The sequence below is a fragment of the Thamnophis elegans genome, chromosome 4 (genome assembly GCF_009769535.1).
Source record: "Thamnophis elegans isolate rThaEle1 chromosome 4, rThaEle1.pri, whole genome shotgun sequence".
Lineage (NCBI taxonomy): Eukaryota > Metazoa > Chordata > Lepidosauria > Squamata > Colubridae > Thamnophis > Thamnophis elegans.
The window spans coordinates 16,403,665-16,426,127 of NC_045544.1; the positions used below are offsets into that span (position 1 = coordinate 16,403,665).

A 22,463-nucleotide genomic window follows, 5' to 3' on the forward strand; every position below is an offset into this window, starting at 1 on the left:
GGTGGCCAGATTTCAAGCTTTAGGACTGCTTCATCAAACAATTTCACTGCACCTACAACACAATCCGAGGAAAAACGGAGAGTATAGGGTTATAGATAATCTATATTTATGCTATTGCCTCTCCCCAATCTTTTTTTTCCCCGCAAATCAAATCCAAACTATTTCATACACACCTCCAAAAAATGTATGCACTTGAGACTAATCTCTGAACAGCAATAGTCATGGTATCTACCATCCAGAGACCAGAAGGTCCAAATTCCTTCCAAGCCTATTCTCAGGATTGAGAACAGCTTTATATGACCTAACAATCTCAAAACATGGTTGCAACTACAACTCCTAAACTTTTCATCTAACCACACATTGGCTGGAAATTCTGAGAGCTGCAGTTTCGACAATAATGAGAATGAATCAAGCTAGAGAAAAGTACTGTTCATAGTGAATCAGGTAGACTGTTGGAATGAGGACAACCCTCTAGTGGTAGCTTTTAATTATATTTAAGCATCAGTCAGAGTGATTGCTGGTATATGATTATTTTATTCTTGTCTTGGGCATTATACAAATCCCAATCCAATAGAACTGGAAGTGAAAATTTAAAGAAATAAATTCTAAATGATGACCAAAATAACACTTTATTTTTAAAAAAATGCATTGATGTTACTAATGTAGATTGCATCAGGAAAGTAATATGTTTCAATTAAGGTTGCAACTCATTAATTCAGGATTGCAACACAATTAAACAAATTGTTAATCAATCACACAAAGGATGAATTATTACTGTATCAAACAAATGTGCATACAAATAAATGTAATTTAATGCAGGGGCTCCTTTCTATGAATTTTATGTCTTTTCAACAGATAGAAAAGCCTTTTCTGACTTAGTACAGGAGTCCAGGTGGGGGAAACTAAAATACAAAACTATGTTCTGTCTCTGAAAAAATATTGCCTGGTGGTTTGTGATGTAAATTATTACAAGAATAGTGTAATCTTTTATATGAACTTTTGTTTCGCGTTATAATGTGCCTTTTGTTACTATTTGTATATTATTTTATGGACTAGTGTCACTATCGAATTGTTAGGATCTCAAAAGAAAATTTTTTATAAAATAGTGTATCAGTATATGATGCCACAGAAATCTTCAAGAATGTATAGACACTTTAAATACATGTTGGGAGATTTCCAGGGATGAATGGCACACTAATGTCAACTTCTTGGGAATATAAGACCAAAAAAAACCTGGATGAGGCATTAAAAATAAAAAAGGAATATTTAATTTTAAAACATAAACCCCCTACAGTTTATGTATTCTAATGTGATAGTGTTTAAACAGGTCTTGTACTTAAGTGTCTTTCCACTTAAAACATGGAATTTTGTGAGGTCATTTTCTTTAAAGGAGAAATTATGTTCTGGCATGTTAAAATTTTGCTCTTTTATTTATATTAGGACACTAATATAAATTAGATTTTTTATGCCTCTTAAATTTTGATTTGCTCATAGTTAAGAGTTGAGAGATGGAATGTTTACTTGAATGGAATATGTTATTTGGGATGGTTCTCTTTGGATTTGTTGACATCTAGAACAGGGGTGGGTTCCGGCAGGCATTACTGCCGGTTCTTTCATGCACGTGTTTGATGCATGCACATGCACAGTGCAATTAAAATTGTTCTGCGCATGCACATAACTGAAAAACAAGATGGCACCACCCCTGGCACCACCCAGGGAACCGGTTCAGGGGTGTGGCAGACCTGTGTCACTGCCGGTTCCAGTGACCCAGGCCACCAAACCACTACCGGTTCAACTGAACTGGTAGGAACCCATCACTGATCTGGAATAGGAAAATGATTTGCAGTGGGTTTGATTACAGGTACCATAATGTTTAAGCTTTTCTCCCTGCAATTATTTCAAGTATTGTAATCTGATAGCATTTAAATTGGCTTTGTATGTAGTTGTCTTTCTACTTAAAGGAAGGGATATCTGCAAGGTTCTTTTCTTTAAAAGATAAATCCTCCCCGTTCTGTAATTAAACTTTAATCTTTTGTTTACACTAGAATATTGAGATAGGATATCTAAATATGGATTTGTCCACTGTTAACATCTGGAATGTTGAGTTTTATATATATTAATTAATGTTATCATTGTAGGGCTCTATTTGGATTTTTTGCTGACACCTAGATTGAAGAATACATTACTCACTGGATTTGTCTATAGTTAGGAGTTAAGGGATGAAAAGTTTTATATTTGTTAATTATGGGGAGGTGAAAAGATTGTTTATACTTGTGGATGAAGAGGCTTTTTTAATAGTTTCCCCCCTTATTTTTTTCTTTTTTAGTCTGTATTATGTTTTATTATTAGAATCAAAACTTTTAATAAAATCGTTATTTAAAAATTTTAAAAAAAAAATTCTGTTCAGATTTTTGGATCCACTCAAATATTTCTGAAGCAAGAAAGTTCTGTCCGTTATATGTAATGCTGTTTTTCTGTGAAAGAATATAATAAAGCAATCATAAGACTTTGACTCTTTGAGAAAGATAATTCTGCTTTTTCCCTGTAAAGCTTCCCAAATCTCTCTCCCCCCCCCTCACCCCCAAAATATATGGGGAGCCTCCAGAATAGTACATAAGGTAGTCTATGAAGCTATAGTGTAGAAAAAAAATATTGTCTTTCCATTAATTGAAGTTAAAACTAGATCCAAAGTTTTTCAAATAAAATGAAGGACAACCTTTGCTAACATTTCCCTTGTGTGCAAAGAAAATGAAAATCCCTTTTTTTAAAATATAGCTTTGCTGTGGCATCTAAAGAACTATTTTACCTTTGAGGGCAAACAGAAGATCAAACAGCTCAGTGAGCTACTGTCATCCAGCTCCCATAAAGGGTTCCTTTTCTACCACTGTCACCAGAAAGGTTTCTGATGGTCACCAGAAGAGTTTCTGAGGAACCATGTCATGTTAAGAGATGAAAAGATGATGATTAAGTTTGATTTCAACAACAGAAAGCAGAAAAGCAGAAAAATTAGAAGAGAAATAAACAGAGAATAAATGCAAAAGAAATAAGGGAAGGTGCACTTATCAACTAAAATAGCATTAAGTAAATCAGTATTAATTGTTTTGTAATTTTTTCTAACCATGTTTTCTGTACATTGTTTTCATATATTGTAAGCCACCCAGAGTCACAAGATTCAGCAGCATACAAATGTCAGCAATAACAAATTGCAGTACCACCTTTTTATTTTATACTACTCCTCCCTTCTCAATGCATTTGCTTTATTTTCATTTATTTCAGAGTGAGAACATACTAATTAGAGGGAAAGGGATTTATTGTTTGGGGGAACGGTGTATTCTGGTCAAATAGAGCAGCAGAAAAGATGGAGACCAGCTAAAGACTGCATGCAGGTTTATGATATTCCTTTACTTCTTCATGCTGTATTAACTTTATGTTCATTCTCATGTCTAACAAATATCAGTATTTTTCTAATAACAAGATAAACATGGCAGAAGAGAAAATATAACACATAATGCTACCATTCTCTAATTTTTCTGGAAATATTTAATTCCTAGATCAAAGGCAACAATTATGCTCCATGAATAATAATTCTGACAATGTGATGTACAGAATTGGAGAAATATAATTCAACAATAGAAATAGTTATTGCCTCCATATTTTTCCTGTTGGTTTATTGGAAGCATCCAATTAGAAACAGAACAATAGTTTGATGGAATAGTTTAATCCAGCAAGGCTTTTTTTCTATATTTCAATTATATCCATTCTAAATTCAGTTATTGAAATTGAGGTCCCTTGGAAGATTCCACAAATTCCTAATTCTTGGACTTTACCATTAAATAGAACATATGACAGAACTTTTGAATGTCTCATTATATCATTTATGAGGAAAAAATCGCTATCATAATTTAAGATTAAAAATTGCTACCATTTAGAAGTTTTTTTTAATAGCAACCTTTCCTTACTTCATCTAGGAGTGAAAGATTTCTGTTTACAAACATTCACGGTTAAAGACTTTCCCTGAGTTTTCCCAAATGTGAGCTGAGCGATGTGGTCACTATGTTACCTACTCCTGAATTGGTATCAGATTTCTCCATAAATTGTCCTTTTCCTCCTAATCCCCATTTGAAATTATTAGTGATCTCATGGCACTTTCTCTTCTCCCAATTTGCCTTTCATTGGGTATTTGGTATGAAATACACGTTTGCTCTGATCCTTTCATGATTATCTTGCAACTGCAGTAACTAACTGAAGTAAGACTTAGGGAATAGTTATTTTGTTCATGAGATTCTGTGGAAAGCGACTTCTTTCAATTTAAGAGCATACTCATGGATCCAGGATGAATATTCCAATTTGAGACAGGTAGATATCTAAATCTAAACAAGAGCATATAAGAAGTATAATAAATGTATTACATCAGATCCTTTCAATAAATCAAAATGAATTTTACTTATTTTATGCAGGGAGATTTAAGCCATATATAGGGACATTACAAAAACCTTAAGATTCAGCCAAACATTTTGCTTGGAAGCTATTTTGAAAGTCATATGCTTCTGCAATAGCCATACTAAAAGGCATTAAATGACATGTTTTCTGTATTATTTCCAGAGCCAATACTTTTATTACACATCAATCAATATGCAATCATACTAAAGCATTTACAATTGTTAATGAGAACTTAATAGCCTAAAGTTGTAATATTCTACACATATTCTTCTTGGGACTACATCTAATTGGGACTTCCTTCTGCCCGAGAATGGTTAGAGAAGTGTTATGAAATATGATTGTATTGAAGATGGCAACTGACACCTTGACTTTGCCTTTTTTAATTTGATGAACTCAAGTTAGAATTTAAAGAACTCTCCATTTGGGGTCCAACAGGGAGGAATGTTCACCCTATTACACTGATATTTTCCATTGCACTTTGGTCTTTTTCTAAAGCCTATTTCAATTTGTGATTTTGAATTAGAGACGGAAGAATGACTGAAGAAAGGCCTTGGTTTTCTTCTCACAATGCTAATTCAATACTATCTCCAACTTCACCTCACCCTCTATATTTGAACAATGAATATGTGCAATACAGAGCCTTATCTGGACATTCTCTTGATTTTCTGGGATTTAAAATCCTATAGAGATTTAAATGCACAAATATACATGAAGATAAAAAGGATTCAGGAGAGGGCAAGATACTTGCTGACAGATGTCTGAAAAAACAAAGATATAACTTTAAGCATTTGACCTTTGCCTTTGGGCCTAGGAAGTAAAGCAGAGAAGAGATAGAATTCAGCATCTAATAATATTCCTAAAACACAATATCTATTTGGAACTTTATCTTGAATATGCAAAGTTAATATCACAGTATGAATGCTAGGCTAAGATATTCTTATATAATTTGCATGCAGAGAAATCTTTGACAAGGAGACACTATAAAAAACAAAGCATTTCTCATGTGGAGATGGTATCATCCTAGATATCTGTGATATATATGCTCTCTGCACTTCTGAAACTAATCTCCTATATTTTGCCTTCTATAGCTCTGCCAATATTATTTGGCCCATAAGAATCACAGGCTTTCTCTTGTGCTTAGAATTAAGAAAGAGTTCATGTAGAAAAGCTAGAAATGCCGCAGGACATAAACTTTGTACATGTTGCCTGAGAACATAATTTAACATCATAGACTTCACTCCTATTCATAATTACATCTTTTTTAATTGACACTGCTCTCTTCCAGTATCAATTAATTTACATATTTATACATCCAATTTATATGAGATTGCTCTTGTCATTCTGGAATAAAAATTGCCAAGAAAAGAAGTAAAACTAAAGACAAGAAGACAAACATCTCATGAACTTAATCAAGTATTTCAGAAAGCTGCCAGAAGAAACAAGAAGTAATATTACAACATCTTTAAAGACATTGACAATAGGAAGAGACACAGAAAAACAAGCAAAGTCTTTCTAAAACATCTCTAAATTCAGAAGGAAATTCCAACCTTGAACAGGTATGCTAAAGGACATCATCAGAGGGACAGTAACTGATTCAAAGAAGATAGAAGAAAGGTGGAAGGAACATACTGACATTCTTTCAAGATGTCAACACTGAAAATATTTTAGAAAATAGTATTACTTACAAGAATATTGTACTGACAATGAGGTTAGATAAGCACCCCAGGCTCTGCCAAGTCAGAAGGCTATAAAAATGTAAAGAAACATGGCAAGTAACCGAAGTAAATAAAAATTTCTCACCAAACTATGCCTGCAAATACACACCGGCCAACAGATTGGAAAAGATCAATATACCTACCAATACACTACTAAAGAAAGAGACTTAACAAAATGTCTAGCTCACTGCTCACTCCAGGAGTTTGATTCTGAGTGGCTCAAGGTTGACTCAGCCTTCCATCCTTCCAAGGTCAGTAAACTGAGAAACAGGTTGCTGGGGGCAATATGCTGACTGTAAATCGCTTAGAGAGTGCTACAAAGCACTGTGAAGCAGTATATATCTAAGTGCTATTGCTTAACAAAATGTACACATTACCACACTTCTAGCAAAACAGCACATCATCCAATGTATATTAAACTCCCTACATGGGAAGGAAAATGCACACTGGATAATTGAGAAAGCCAAAGAATATAAGTATATTGAAAATATCAAGCAGTGTATTTCCAAAAACCAGGAATCTCACAGCAATACATTGTCCTCAGACGAAACCCTATACAGAGGTGTAGAAGCCACAATACAGATAAAACAGATTGGTTCCAGGTTAACAAAAAAGTGATATAGCCTTTCATATTTAGAATGTATATACTGGAAAAAGATAGGTGTGATTTTAAAATTGGAGGAAGAAACATCAACAATCTGCCTTATGCTAATGATATTTCTCTGCTAGCTGAAAATACAAATGATCTGCAAGTTTTGATAATGAAAGTCAAGGAGCAAAGGGGTAAAATGAGACTAGGGTTAAATATAAAAAGGATAACTAAAGACAATAGATATGTACAGCAACCACTGTACAATTGACATGGAAGTGATGGATAGCCTCTGCCTTTTAGGATCAACTATCAACAGTAAAGGAACCACAAGTCAGGAAGTAAGTTGCAGACTAGATCTTGGTACAGCATAAAGGCCTTGAAAAAGTTGTGCATATACTGTGATTGTTTATACCAGGGGTGTCCAAACTTTTTGAAAGGAGGTTCAGATTTGGTAAGGTGAAAATGTGTGGGGCTGAAGGCAAATGAACTATTTTATGAAAGACTAAACAAATAACTCTGGTGGGGAGAAGAAGCTGCAGGGCGCTCGAAATTTGAAAATGGGCCGCAACTGGCTCCCGGGCCAGACTTTGGATATGCCTGGTTTATACCAACAAAGATCAGAATCAAGCTGCAATGTTCTTTCCTCTGAAGTTCTATGGAAGTTGAACTTAGAAATAGAATAGAAAATTGATACTGAACTTCTTTCTCTTTCTTTTTCTTTCTTTCTTTCTTTCTTTCTCTTTCTCCTTTCCTTCTTCATATTTCTTAACTACCTATGTCCCTCAAATCCTGGAATCCAACTTCTAGAGTCATAAGTAAATTGATCATGTTGAAGTTCAGCTTAAATTTATTTTTTCACATCCTATAAATTTGGAAATCTGCACAATTCTCAAAACATCCAGTAAGAAGTACATCTTAGTATCATCAATACCCCGCTGACTCTGTCCAGTGGCTTAACTTACATATAGATACATGAAACAAGTGAAATTTTTCAAAAATTCCAAGGAATCAAGTATGTCTCTCTCAGTTATGTCTTCCAATATCATCACCATCATAAAGTGGTATATTTAGTCCCCAGCTTCTCCAAGTACATCAATTTTTTGGTGATTAATGAGTTCAACACAAAAGAGAAATCCAAGAGTATCAATAAGGTTGCCATCCCCCTTCCCGCTGTTCCAGGAGGAAGAGCAGTATTTGTGTTCCAAGTCTAAATCTTAATTCAGAATATAATGAATCAAGATTTCTTATAAGAATTCTAATCTAATAAACCCATCCATCAATCCTTGAGCTATTCATATCCAACGTGTTCTAACAATGACCTGTTTCTAGTTTTCTATGGTATGATATCTCATCTATGATATCTGAGGCATTATACACATATGCAGAATGAATGAGGTTCTGGCACAGGAGAGCAGCAAACAAGATTATCAGGGATAAAAATAAATCAATAATAATAAAGACAATAAGAATCATAATACAAAAAAACCCCACTAAATCCAATGCAAGTATATCTTAACGAAAGCCAAATCTTTGCTCAGATCTACCCAAAAGTAAGTCTCCATTTAATTTTGGAGAGATACGCATCACATGATTGTAGGCCTTAAAATAATTAAATATTTCAACTAACTTGAACTTACAACCAGTAACAAATCAAAATTGTAACTCATTCCCCAAAGGGAAAATCAATGGTAACTATGTGGAAACTGTCTACATCATTTTCAGACAAAAGATAAAATTCCTTCTACAACTGTTTAAAGTCCAATAAGCATTTTTAAAAGTAGTATTTATTTAAAGAAAGCTTAAAATCCTGGATTGCCAGTCAAAATGACACTTATTTCACTTTTATACCCAATATGGTACACAAATATATTCCCATAAGAATCATGCAGAAATGAAATACTTTTGCTGTTTCTTCAGTGGCCTAACAACATTTTTGTGTTGTATTAATTATTGTAGTGGAGAATATGTAAATATAAAATTAAAGGAAAAGCATTATGTTGATAAAATAATTAGTAGTACAAGTTAGGTATTTTTAGACAGCCCAGTTTCTTAAAAGACTAAAAAATCCATAAATAAGTAGCTGTATAAATTTATTTTTACTTTCTCTGAAGAGGCAAAACAAAGGGAGCCTCTTTCCATTATAGTCAGCGCACTACAGTACATTTCACAGAGGATACCAAGAACAGTTAAGCAAGTCAAGGTCTTGTATAACGTTTATCTTTGGCCATGTTGGCTGGGACTGATGGGAATTAAAATCCCCAAGGTTTGGAAGACACTAAGTTTTATATCCCTGATTATAAAACCCATCTAATCCTTACCCTTAGGAATTTATAATCTCAGCTGCAGCACAAGGGATTATGGAAGCTCCTCTAAATTTGAACTGAATAAACCTTCAGTTACAGTCCCTGGTTCCCATTTTTTTTTTAGATGCATATCCTGTCTTTTCTCCAGGAACTCTGCTAGCATACACACAATTTCCTCCTCATTTTTTTTTTCTGGCAACAACTCCTCCATGGGGTAGGATGGACTTTGCAGGAGTGACTGAACCATCCAGTGGGATTTAATTACAATCTTCTACACTTCACCCCACATTTCTCAACTGCTCCCCGAGTACATTTGAGGGAGTCACTTAAGTTAACCCTGTCACAAAACACCTCTGATTCTTTTCAGAACCTAATACGGGGTTGAATAATCTCTTGACGACTTCAACTTCGGGTGCTAGTTAGAATTTACATCCAGATTGCCTCTCAGTTTACACACCCAGAGCCAGAAAAAAAGGGCATTTTTTTTATCCCAGTCAAATGTGACTAAAAGAGTGTGGAAATCCCTATTCTTCGGAAGCCGGGAGGAGAGGCAAGAATGCAGAAGTCGCTGAAAAATCCAGCAGCCGTTAAAGGCAAAGGAAACGGTGAGGAGGAAGAAAGACACCACGGCTTCACACAACTCTCTCTCTCTCTGGAGTAACCGTTGCAGCGGTTCCTGCGCGTCTCGGAGGTGCAAAGCTCCTCCCCACAATGCCTTCCTCGGGCGCCCCCGAGGCTCTTTTAGAAACTCTTTCCGCGCTGCCTTGGCATCAGATTCCGCCGTCTCAGTCGAGACGGTTCAAGGCCCAGCCTAATCAGCCGCCCGGTCCTGAGAGACCCGAGAGTTGGCACAGATATACGGGTCTGCTGCCACCAAGGAAAAGCAAGGGAGCGGGGTAGTTAAATATGGCTCGCCTCTGCCTTTACTTTCCGCCCCCTCGCGCTCTCGGGTTACCTTAGCAGCACACACACACAACCAGCTCCGGTGCGCGCGCGAGCCCGAGCTAAGAGTTCCCCCCACCCGAGGCGGGAGGGGGGGGTGGACGGAAAGCGAACTCTCGGAGCGTTCCTTTCGTAAATACGCGCGCAACGCACCAACACGCACCAACACACACACACTCCCCGGCAACGCACTTCGCCCAGAGCTGCTCGCGGGGACTTTTTTTTTTTTTTGCAAACCCTCCGGGGCGTAAGAAGGGCGAGCAGCAGTCTCTGCCCTGCTCCGGGTTGTGTGTGTGGTGTGTGAAAGCGGGGGCCATGTGGGGGGGGGGTGAGCCAAGCGCGCTTGACGTTCTTGGGAACGAGAAGGCCCTGCGGAGACTGACACCGACCCCGGGTGACGGGTCTTCTCCGCGCGCGGCCCGAAGCCGTGCGCACCGCTGCAACCGCATAGAGTACGAATGGAAATGCGGCCGCGTTAAAACTGCAAAACGCGAGACCCTGGCGCCCTGTTACTGCAACAGGCGGTTAAGGGAGAGAAGGGGGGGTTAGAGACAGACCTCGCCGCGGCCTCCCAAAGTGCAATCCAGCCCCTGACTTGGAAAGCAATCAGCGGGTGGCGAAAAAGCTGGCCGGGGGGGGGGGGGGTTGCTTATTTTTCTCTCCTTCCCCGACCTGAAAGGGGGAATGTGGTTCCGTCGTTACCTTTCTCTTCGGCATGGTGTTCCCTCCTGCGGGCGGCTAAAAAGCCCAAGCGGAGAAGCAGAAGCAGCCGCGCGGGTTGTGCTCGTCGCTGCACCAGCAGCCCCGGATCCGCTCTTGGCAGCCTTCGGGGAAAGTGCCCGCCGCCCGCGATCACCAGAGCTGGCAGGGCAGCCTCGCCGCTGGCTTGACCCCTCCCCGGGCGACAGCTGAAGCAAGGGCGGCCTCCGCCTGGCGACGCCGCTCAGCGCCCACCGCTTCGATGGGCGAGCAGGAAAGGCAGGCGGGCGGGAGGGTGGGTGGGCACGGAGAGGTGCAGCGCTCGCTCGCGATTGGCTCCCCAATTCGGTTTCTCCCCTCCCAGCCCCCGATTTGGGAATCGAACCGAAGGAGGGGAAGTCCTTGCCGTGCAGAGGCAGGACGCGCTGGGGCGAGGCGGGATCCCGTGATTGGCCAGCTGGCAGCTCTCGGATGCTGCCCAAAGGAACGCGCCGAGGTTGGAAGCGGGAGAAGCCGCGGCGCGTCGGGTAGGTAGGTAGGTAGGTGGCCGGCTCGATCCGAGCGCCTCCGCTCCGAGTAGCTGCGAACCTCCCGGCGGCTTTGCATAAAGTTGTATTTCCCCCAAACGGAGACGAAGACTACCTAGGGCCGAGTAGACTACGACGTCGCAATCTCCCGTTTTGTTCATTTATTTCCAAAGCCAAGATTGTGTCGTCGTAAATTTGGATCGCTACAAATCTATCTTTATATAATTTTCAGTTGTATAAACCAATATTGGTTTTAAAATGTTGCTGGGGTGAATAACCTGCACTGTGCTCTATGCAATGTTGTTTTCTCAGTAAATCGGTCGGATGGATTTATTCCTTGCAGACATCTCATTCAACGCGTATTGGGTTGGTTCTGTCTTAAAAAAAAGATTGGACCACCATTTGCCCGAAATGGTATAGGGACTCCTGCATGAACGGGGCGGGGGGGGGGTGTTGACAAGAAGGCTCCGAGGTCCCTTCTAAATCTTATTTTATTAAGAGGAACCATCGGTGCATTTGGTATAGTGGTGAGACAGTCGGGTCCTAAACGACTATTTTAAATTGCGTATCGTTTGCGAGGAGGAATTGCTGTTTTCATTATTGTCAAATGTATTTCAGATACTGCGAGGATAGGCAGTAATAGATTACTTTGTTTATGTTAGGCAAAATAAAATTATTATGGTAAATCAGAACCATTTTTATTGATTTACCCAATAAACAAGTTAGATGACTTTTCTAAGTAGGTGCTTATAAGCAAATGGTATCTACCTGACTTATCTGCACTCTGAAGCTAAGCAGGATCAGGCCAGATGGGCATTTCAGTGGAAGGTGCAAGCTAGACTGAGAATTTAAAACAAAAATGGAAGAGGCAAACTACTTCCACATGGCTATCAAGAAATTCAAGAAAACGGTGTAAGTTCTTGAATAATTTTTCAAGGGAGAATAGGCAGCAAAACAGCACACCATTATAGTCCTTCCATTATAAGACTAGGTATAGTAATTTAGTCCTGTGTCCCCCTTTTATTTGCAATTTGCATGTATATAATGTTTTCCTGCTTTATATGTTAAAGTTTCTGGTTTTATATATATTATATACATATGCAAATATTTGAACATCTTAGTATAAATCTGGTGCTAATAATAATTATTAGTGTTGTAAGAGATCAATCAATACAGTTTACCTCCAATACATCACTTGATGGAGGAGTTAAACTCATTAAATTACAGACTTTGCAGGCCTAAAGTAAAAAGAAGCTATGGTTTGTTTCATTTTTGCATATATTCCTGTCCTACGCAGCTCTGCTACAACACCACAGAAATTAATAATGGAACTAGAACTTCCTCCTGTCTTCCAATGGAGCTGCCAATATTTCCTCTGCCTTTTCATAGAATTCTTCTGGTACCAAAGGTACCTTGCTGGGTAATGAATTTATTGTCACATAAACTTTGTGAGTTGAATGCTTTTTCATGGAATGCAGTAAATGATAGTCTCAATTAACAGTTTTGGAGATGCTGCAAAAAGCTGCAATGTCTCTGCTTGTTCCAGTTGACATTCGGTTCATTCCTCTTGAGAGATCTTGTGATTTTAACCCCATTTTGTTCCATAATAAAGGTATTGTCCTATTACAGTTGATAGCATTTAGTTATAAGCACTATGGTCAACTCAGTTATCTTTGCTGTCACTAACAAAATAATTTTGTTCAAGATTTAAATAACTGTGTTTAAATGTAAGTCATTAAATTTGGATGCCTTTTGTCAGGTCATCTGACTCTAACCAGGTCTGTTTATATCTCTTTTTAATCCAACCAACAAATAAAAAATAAAATAAATAATTTTATAAATATATGTTTGTACGTACCTGTTATCTTGTAAATATTTGACAAACCAAATAAATTAAAAATAAATAAATAAAAATATACTAGAATGTTTTGTTATATAACACCCAGCGTGCTACATGACTTATTGAGAAAGAGAGGAGAGGAATTATTAATATTGGTTTAAAAATATCCCATTAACTTCAGGATCTCAAGTAACCATTCCCATATTATTATTTTTGTTGGCAACCAAGCAACAATTACTTTTTCTTTTTTGGTAAATGCAGATTCTATAGTAACTGGCAAGAGTATTGAAGTAACATCTATCTTTGGAGTTTGTCTCCAAATTTTGACTTCAGTTAACCTCAATATAAACCTCTCTATATATACATAATAGAGCCACAGTGAAATGGCCTCCAAACATGTCGGGCTACAAATTCCATTCTGGTTGGTACTGATGGGAACTAGAGACAAGCAGACCTTTTCTAGACCAGGGGTCGGCAAACTTAAACACTCAAAGAGCCATCTGGACCCATTTCCCACAGAAAAGAAAACACTGGGAGCCACAAAGGTCCTAACCGGAAGCCCCCTGTTCAATTCTGGAGCTGACCGGAAGTTCAGTTCCCCCACCATAGAGTCTCCTCCTAGCGCGGCATACTTTTTCCTCTACCTGTCATAACTGAAAGCCCTATCAATTGTGGAGACAATTGGAAAACCCTCTCCTTGCCATAGAGTCTTCTCCTGGCGCACTCTGCTTTTCTCCCCCCCACACGGAAACTCCTCTCAAAATTGTTGCACCAACAGGTGACAGAGCCGCAGCAGAGGGAGGAAAGAGCCACATGTGGCTCCAGAGCCGCAGTTTGTGGACCCCTGTTCTAGACCAATAGCATACCTGGGAGGAAGATGAAAGTTGATGTTCATCACACCTCAACAGCAAACAGGTGGGAAAAGTCTAATGTATAAACTGCTATTTAAAGGAAGACACTTTTAAAATACACAGCTGTTGATTTTCCCTCCCTCCAACCAAGTGGAATTAATTGAATTTTCTGAGAAACTGCAGGCAGGACCTGGCTTGACACAAGCTGTGTAAATTGCTAAATAAAGAGACAGGAAGTTTTATTAAATGATTCTTCTTTGGGGACTAGCCAGTCCTGCTTATTTATTTAATTTTATTTTCTTAATCCCTTCTCATCCTCATCCTTCAAAAAAAAAATAGTTTTTTTGCCAAGATATTCTGTGTATTTTCAATACCATCTGATCCAAAATAAACTTTGAAAGCCTACCCACTGAAAATCAAAAAGGAAAAACAGTATTCTGCAGAATTGCTCTGAAAAGAGTAGTAGTATTAGACATGCAAACCCACACCTGGCTTTACCATTCTAGCAGCCTGGGAACAGCATAATTGAAGGAATTCATCCTGTACCAGAATAAGCACTTGCATTTGAGATATATCAGATATTTTAGCTGCTATAATGCAGTAACAAAAAAAAAAGTTTGAAGCCCAGTGAAAACGGGAAAATGACTTTGCAGTATTCAAAATTGTTTGTTCAGTCCAGTTCCAAAAATGGCCAATGTTGGAGATTTCTAGAAGTTGTAGTTGCAGTAAATCTTGAGGTCACCAGGTTTTGGAAAGTAAGAGACTTAGGAAAAACGAGGTTGTGGAATCCTTGGTGTTCCCTGACCTTGGTTGTTTTCTTGCAGATGTTTCGTTGCTCAACTAGGCAACATCATCAGTGCTAGAAGGGAGTGAGTTTTGCTCTCTTTTTCCATAGTATACCTGTCACTGTTGGTGGGAGAGTGCTTGGTGGGTCCTTGATTAGGCTGTTGTTTACTGTTAGCTTGTTTGAGTTGGCAGGCCTTTAGTTGGTTTGTGTGCTATTACGAAGCCATGTGGATGTAATAATCGGTTGGTGGTTTCTGAGATGTTCTTAATACACCAACAGCTCAGCCCTGAGCTACAAATACAGCGTATCACAGAAGTGAATACACCCCCTCACATTTTGTAAATATTTTAAGTATTATCTTTTCATGTGACAACCCTGAAGAAATGACACTTGGCTACAAAGTAAAGTAGTGAGTATGCAGCTTGTATAACAGCGTAAATGTCCTCTCAAAATAAGGCAACACACAGCCACTAAACTTCTGGCAACAAAAGTGAGTACACTCCTAAGTGATACTGACTTCTGTGATATACTGTATTATCTCCCCTCAGAGAGGGATTTAGAAGGTATGGGTTGGAGTGGAGGTTCAGGGGTCTAGCCTAGAAAGATTTTAATCTGAAAACAGGGTTAGGAACCAATTTACTGTAGGCACAGACAGGTATTGACTGGCAATAGGTATATTGTAAAGTTAAGTGAACTTATTCATAAATAGAGGAGAGATATTTAATAAAAGTCATTAAAAAAATTTAACCAAGTGACTGCCGACATATATTACCCCCACATTCTATTTAGTCATGTTTCCTCAGAGGAATAAAGAAATAAAGGAGAAGAATGGATGAATTTCTAAACCAAAGGAGTGGCTTAGAGATAACAGTAAAGACGAATATATTCTGTATATATCTTCCATTGGTTATAGGATTTCATGTTATTTTAAAGAATAAAATGGTAATAAGAAAAGAACACCCACAGCCAGGAAGGTATATAATATCATTAATTTACATTTTATTCCAGAGTGATCTTTACAGACAATATCTTCACATTGTATTGTGTTTCTACAGCTAATCTTAAGGGTTTCAAAAATCCTTAAGCCTCACTCAGTTAGTGTCCTGTTCCAGCACAAACAATAGAAAGTAGCACAACTAGGAAGCAAGATACAGATCATAAAATAAAATTGTCAAGCAAACCGAAGAATAAACTTTGTTGACAAAACAGCATACTGTATCTTCTGTGAAGTTATGTCCTATGTTATTTACTTGAAGACTTCTTTTTAGAGGTGAACAAACATTGGATAGAAGTTTTCCAATAAGTATTGGGGATGTGAACTTTAAAAATGGCTGTGACAAAAATCCTGACCCGAGGCTGTTAACAATCGTGGAATTAATGACAGCTCTCTTACAGATGAACAACTACTTAAAAAAGAGAAAGCAGAAATCAAGAATAAACAGTAAAAATGACTTTTTAAAATAGTAGAAGGAACGTTTCCTTGAAAATTGCACAGAGAGCAATATCGCTCAAGAGAGAGGTAAGCCATATGTGAAGTGGATAGAAAAAAATACTTTCCCTCTCACAATATAAGATTTTGAGGCCGTCCACTGACACGAAAAACAGTGGAATTCAAAACCAAGAAAAGGAAATGTTTTTTCTACATAGTACATAATTAAACTTTGGAATTTGCTGTAACATTGCAGCCTATTTGAACATTATGAAAAAAACAAAAACGGGTAAACAGGCTATCAGTGGCTGCTAATATTACTAGCTGTCTAGTCCAGAATCCTAGGCCTCACACCTTAAAAACTGTTTGCTGGAAAATGGCAGTAGAAGAGGTGCTCTCTGATCAAGGCATTGATTACTAGGATGTTTTATGCAGCACTACAACCAGGGTTGGGTTGTTACCGGTTTTACTACCGGTTCGCTTCGCACGCTTTTTGTGTGTGCTGTGCACATGTGTGCAGTTCAATGTAAATTGTTCTTCGTGCATGCGCAGAACAATTTACAGTGAACTGTGCATGCGCAGTCACTAGAAAACAATATGGCGGCGGTGAGGGAAAAGGTTCAGGTGTGTGACAAGCTTGGGTCGCTGCCGGTTCCGCGACCCAGGGAAAAATACCACTACTGGTTCAGCCAAACTGAGTTGAACCGGGAGCAACCCACCTCTGACTACAACCATATGTGGCCTTGGATTCCTCTCTTTACTATAATACCTGTAGGAAGTTATCACCCAGCCCTCTCCCAGAAAAATGAAATATCCTAGGAAATATTGAAAAGGCAGAATATTTCTCTGGATGTGAAAAGAAAGAAACATGTTTTAAAAGACAGAATAGCTGCCTGTAGCTTCCTGCCCATCCCCACTTTGTTAATGGGCCATTAAGAAGGCCAAGCTAGTCCACTTTACATAATAAAGACGTCTCCACTTCAGTTACAGGAAAGCATGATAATATTGGCCCCAACTGACCACATGGCATCTGAGAACTCAACCAAACCTGGATTTAAAACACAGCCCAGAGAGTTGCCCCTGCATGGCCCCATGGGAGTCTGACAACCAATCAGAATACATTTCTTACACAGGAACAGGAAACAGAGAGGTGGGACTGAACAGGTTATAAAAAGCCTAGCAAGCCCCTCCTTCATCCCTTCTCTTCTTCTCCACCAACATTGAAGCATGTGATCACCATTTCTGTTCCAGACTCAAGCCATGTGGTCCTGTCCACAATAAACCATCTTTCCAAGCAGCCTCCATGTCTCCAGTGTCTTTTTCCCCACTTGGAGCCGAACCCAGAAGGACATTTCTTTCATCATACCCAAACATTCACAGCAAGATTGTCCATTATTTCTAGTTGAAAGCTGCACAAAATCTGTACCAGAAGTAACAGAGAAACAAAAAGCAAAGACAATCCTAAACCCCTAAATCATGGAAAAGCTTGACTTTGTTACTTCCTTTTTTATTTTCCCAGTGATGCTTCTTTGACTACTGTCCTTATGTAGGGGCATCCAGACTACCATTTATTTAGAATAGTTTTTCTCAACCTTAGCAATTTTAAGATACATGGACTTCGGGTTACATAATTCCCTAACCAGTATTCTGTGGAATTCTGGGAGCTGAAGTCCACAGATCTTAAAACTTGATAAAGTTGAGAAACACTGATTTAGAAACTGCAGGAAACTTTAGGATAATTTAAACCTTAGAATGTGTCTCATAGTCGTGTCTAGACTAAAGTAGTCAGTTTCCAACTTCATTCAGATTCCACTATGGATTGATGTGAGTGATAAGCATAGCGCTTTATCTTTATAGATTGAAATCCATATCTGAAATATGCTTTCAACTTTTTGTTACTTGCTAACAAGAAAGGAATATCAGTGTGTCAATCAAGATATGTTAATTTACTAGATATTTTTCCAGATTTTTATTCTGTCTTCTACATCAGTGGTCCCCAACCTTTTTATCGCCGCGGACCAGTCAGCCTTTGATAATTTTACTGTGGCCCGCTGAGCGCGCGCAGGGGTGGGGAGCGTTGTTCGCGACGACACATTGATTGTTTATATATCAGATTGTTTTGATTAAACTTCCCTGGAGCCAATATGCTATATGTTATGTTACTTAAGAATATATATACCTCAGAATCAGATACAACATCCACATCATTTCCAACTGAGTCAATAAAATCATATGCCATGCCAAAACTATTTTAAATAAAGATATGAAATTAATCAAGTATTGCATTTATTTTTCAAAATGAATGTACAATTTTTTATTATTTAAGTTTTGTACCCTATCTTTTCTAACTAACGTTAACTTTAAAAAGATGTTACATCAGACTACAATACAAGTAATTAAATGAAGACTAAAATAAGTGTTTTGGCATATTGAGCTTTTTATATTTCTTTCTTATATTGCTTCCTTAGTTGAGAACTTGCTCCTCAGCTTACTTACGCATTAACTGTTTGTTGCTTTTATGGTTTATTCATTCACTGCTCCATCTTCAGTTTTTTTCACAGGGGGCAGGGCTTCCTTCCTCCCTCCCTCCCTTCCTTCCTTCCCTCCCTCCATTCCTTTGGCCACCAATTTTGATCCAATTCTCTCTCTCTCTCTCTCACACACACACACACGTTCTTTGGGGGGGTTGAATTACTCCGCCTCACTGCGCAAAGTCGGCTCAGCATGCGTTCGGCCCCCACTTATGCCGAATCAAATCCGCGGCCGGCGGGACCAGGGGGTTGCATTTCAAAGCCGCCAGTCCTCTTGCTTCTTCTCCTTCACCGGCAAAGCTCCCGCTGGCAGCTCCGCCCATGGCAGCAGCGGTGGTGCCTCCCCCTCCGCTCGGAGCACCTCAGCTGGGCTCTGGGTTATCCCTGCCTCCACCTCCGCCGCTTTCCTACTAGCTCCCGCGGCCTCAAAAGCACGGCAGAGGAGGAAGGGGGAGGAATAACGCGGGAGCCAGCTCAGGTGCTCCGCTTGGAGGGAGAGGCACTGCCACTGCCATGGGCAGGGCGCCAGCGGGAGCTTTGCCGGTGAAGGAGAAGAAGCAAGAGGACTGGCGGCTCATCAAAACAAGTCTGGGGAGGTCCTTTGCAGGCGGCCAGTTCTAGCCGCCTGTAAAGGACTTCCCCACGTTTGCTTTACAAAAAACTCTGCGCGGCAGATAGAATCTGCTGCGCGGGCTTTTTTTGTGACGTGCGCGGCCGCGCAGGCGCGCGCCTTAGAGGGAACAGTGATCATGGCCCCCGGTCGCTGCGCGGCCCGGTGCCAGGTACTCCACGGCCCGGCACCGGTCTGCGGACCGGGGGTTGGGGACCACTGTTCTACATGGATGCAAAAATATGCACATCTAGTCCCTTTCCCCTCAATAACAGGAGTGTCTATATCTGAACTGGGTGAAATGACTGTAGCATTCTTGAGCTTCCATTACTCATAATTTCTTTAGAACTTCCAAGTACCATCGCTTCATTGCCAGCGTTCTTTCTAAATTCTTGATTTTGATGACTCATTTTCCTTCCAGCATCTCAAAGTTTAAACACAAAAGAGGAAAGTGTACATTAATTAAAATCCCTCCGTAGCAACCCACTTGTAAAAATCATTTCTACTATTCTTAGAGAGGCAATATAAGAACTGCTTATTTCCTTTTTGGTGACAGTATTGTCAAATGTGCAAGTTCAACCACGCTATAAAAATGCCCTTTTGACATCCTGTTGAAATCTTGGCTTCTAGCAGTGACGTGCAGTCAGGGGAAGCAGGGGAGGCAGAGCCTCACCACTGTCATCATGAAAAGAAAAGAAAAATGTAAAAGGGAAAAGGCTGAGCCAGTTGCTGCCAGAGTCACAGTGGATGACTCTGCTTAGTGCTTAACTGTTTAAAAAAGCCTCTTAAAAAGTGCCTTCTACAGGAGGAGGCAGGAGAACCATGTGCCTCATTTAGTCTGACTTTATGATCACTCGAGCAGAGTTAAGCAAGGGTTAAAAGCCAAAAAATCCCTTATGTAGATGAGGCACGTGGTTCTCTTGCCTCCTCCTGTAGAGGGCGGTTTTTTTAGAGGCTTTTTTAAACAGTTAAGCAGAGTCATCCATTGGGGACTCTGACAGCAGCTAACCCAGCCTGACCTCAGCTGCTCTTGCCTTTTTCCTTTTACATTTTTACATTTTCATCATGGCAGGCAAGAGCAGAGTTGAAATCCTCTGTGAAACAGCTGGAAAAGGTATGTGGGTCGGAGAGAGGGGGAGGAATTCAAAATTAATGTAATTTGAAAGTAATTGTAAGTAATTTGTGTGTGTGCATACGTGCGTGTGTTTGTTTCTTTACTCAAACCAACTCTCAATTTGAGAGAGAGTTTGTTTGAGAGTGAAGAGAGGGAAGGGGGTAGGAGAGGCAGGGAGGGCAGCCCGCCAGCTTTCTTTCTCTGGGTCTGGGGCAGAGCTCAGGCGGGCGAAAGAAAGAAAGCGCTTTAGACAGTGGGATGTCGGGGGAGAGGACTGCCTCACCAGCCATAAACCTCACCGCACGTCACTGGCTTCTAGTCTTCTGAAGAATAGGAGATAGAAGCTCCTAGTAGTCCTTTGGTCTCTTTTCAGGTGGCAAAGGCCACTAAGTGCTTTCCTTTAGCAACTGGTATTAGAAGGCCAGTACTTTCTAGCAAGAAATAGAAAGCAGTTTCTCTAGAGCAGGGGTGGGGAACTATGGCCCTTTTATGACCTGTGGACTTCAACTCCCAAAATTCTTGAGTCAATATGGCTGGCTCAGGAATTCTGGGAGTTGAAGTCCACAAGTCATAAAGGGGCCTTAGTTCTCCACTTCTGTTCTAGAGGAAGCAGTTCAATTATTATCAGAGGCCAAGCTAATCTTCCTTGCGTCTTGTTGATTTTTCCAAGAAGCAGGGGGCCTTAGTTTGCTATGAAACCCAAAGCTGCCTTCTTTACACCAGATCTTCAGTACTATTAGAGCAGTGATGGGATTCACTTACCTTCCCTACCGGTTTGCATCTGCAAAAGGTTGCGCATTACATTGAGGGGGGGAGCCTTCCGCAGCCACCACTACCAGTTCGCCTGAACCGGAGAGAACCAGCTGAATACCACCTCTGTATTAGAGGGAGGGAAGATGATAGTTCTCTGGTACTTCATCATCTCTTTAGAGTTTTAATATTACTAAGCTTATCTTTGGTTCAAGACTTTTATTCCTGCATTCTGCTTGAGTTTTGACTACGGGGCACCTTTTTTTCAAAGTTTCTGTACTGTAATTAAAATATGTGGAGACTTCTGGTTGACACTTACAGAGGAGACAGGAGGGTAAGAGGACAATAGCCTAATCTTTACTCTGTAAACAGAGCAAATCTTCTTTTGTGGAAATCTGTACCCTTGAAGTTTTTCGTTTCAGTGCTCCCTCATCGTCCTTTCACTGTCACCTTAGGTTGAGAAGCAATTCCCATTCAAAACAAAAGGGAGAAAATTATTTTCCCCCGAGACAAAAAGCAGGTCCAAATTATAAAATGAACTTTCTAAAAACTCACCCATGGATTCCCTATTTATATTGCTAGAAAGATTTCTAGAAGGTACAAATCTGGCTTCAGCATATTGACTTAAGATAAGGTGAGTAAAGTGGCTTATGCAGACAGAGGACATTTCTTTGCTTAGTATCTATCATATTGCGCCATAAGTTGAGTTGAGAGAACAGAGTCCTAGTATGAATAGGTAGAGATTTTAAAGAAGTCCGGGTACATATAAATCTTTTGAATTGGATACAGACAAGTTATTAAATTATAAAGTTAGTGTGATTAAAACATAGGAAGCTCCATGCTTGAATGTTTACTTGGCCAGTCAATTAGCACTCAAATCCAGGGAAGCTAAATCACAATTATTTGTAATAGTTTGAAGAAAATTCAGTTCCCTCGTAAAAAGGGAGACGTTTAGAGTTAGTGTATTAGGATATTAAATTTAGTAGGATAATTAAATTTAGTAGCTAGCAAAGTGTACAGTGGGCCAGATTCAGTGGTGGGTTTCAAAAATTGTTCGAACCTACTCTGTGGGTGTGGCCTCCTTTGTGGGAGTGGCTTGTTGCCCATGTGACCGGATGGGAGTGGCTTGCCGCCCATGTGACCGGATATGAAGATGCCGACGGCACTTGTCAGAACCACCTTAAATTACCTCACACACAGCACTGGCATGCATAAGAATATGATGTCAACTTGTTTTTTAAAAGGCATCTTTGGTTTGCGTTAAAACAACTTCAACACACGCAATGTTCTGATTGCACCACAAATGCAGTAGTCATCCTTACCTTTCACAGAG

General features: G+C 39.6%; 1 protein-coding gene across 4 annotated transcripts in view; it reads right to left on the minus strand.

Annotated features, from left to right (window-relative positions):
• The window catches only part of HMGN3 (high mobility group nucleosomal binding domain 3), a 35,033-nt gene extending 24,028 nt beyond the window's left edge, over positions 1-11,005 (minus strand). The window contains exon 1 of one of the 4 annotated variants that reach the window (XM_032215534.1): positions 10,695-11,005. Coding sequence is in view for 1 of the 4 variants with exons in the window: in XM_032215535.1 (XP_032071426.1) it covers positions 10,695-10,709 (15 nt within the window). In the remaining 3 variants the exon portion in view is untranslated. The remainder of the gene's footprint in view (positions 1-10,694) is intronic. The other 3 variants (XM_032215533.1, XM_032215536.1, XM_032215535.1) reach the window with 3 other exon arrangements.
• Positions 11,006-22,463: the final 11,458 nt, after the last annotated feature.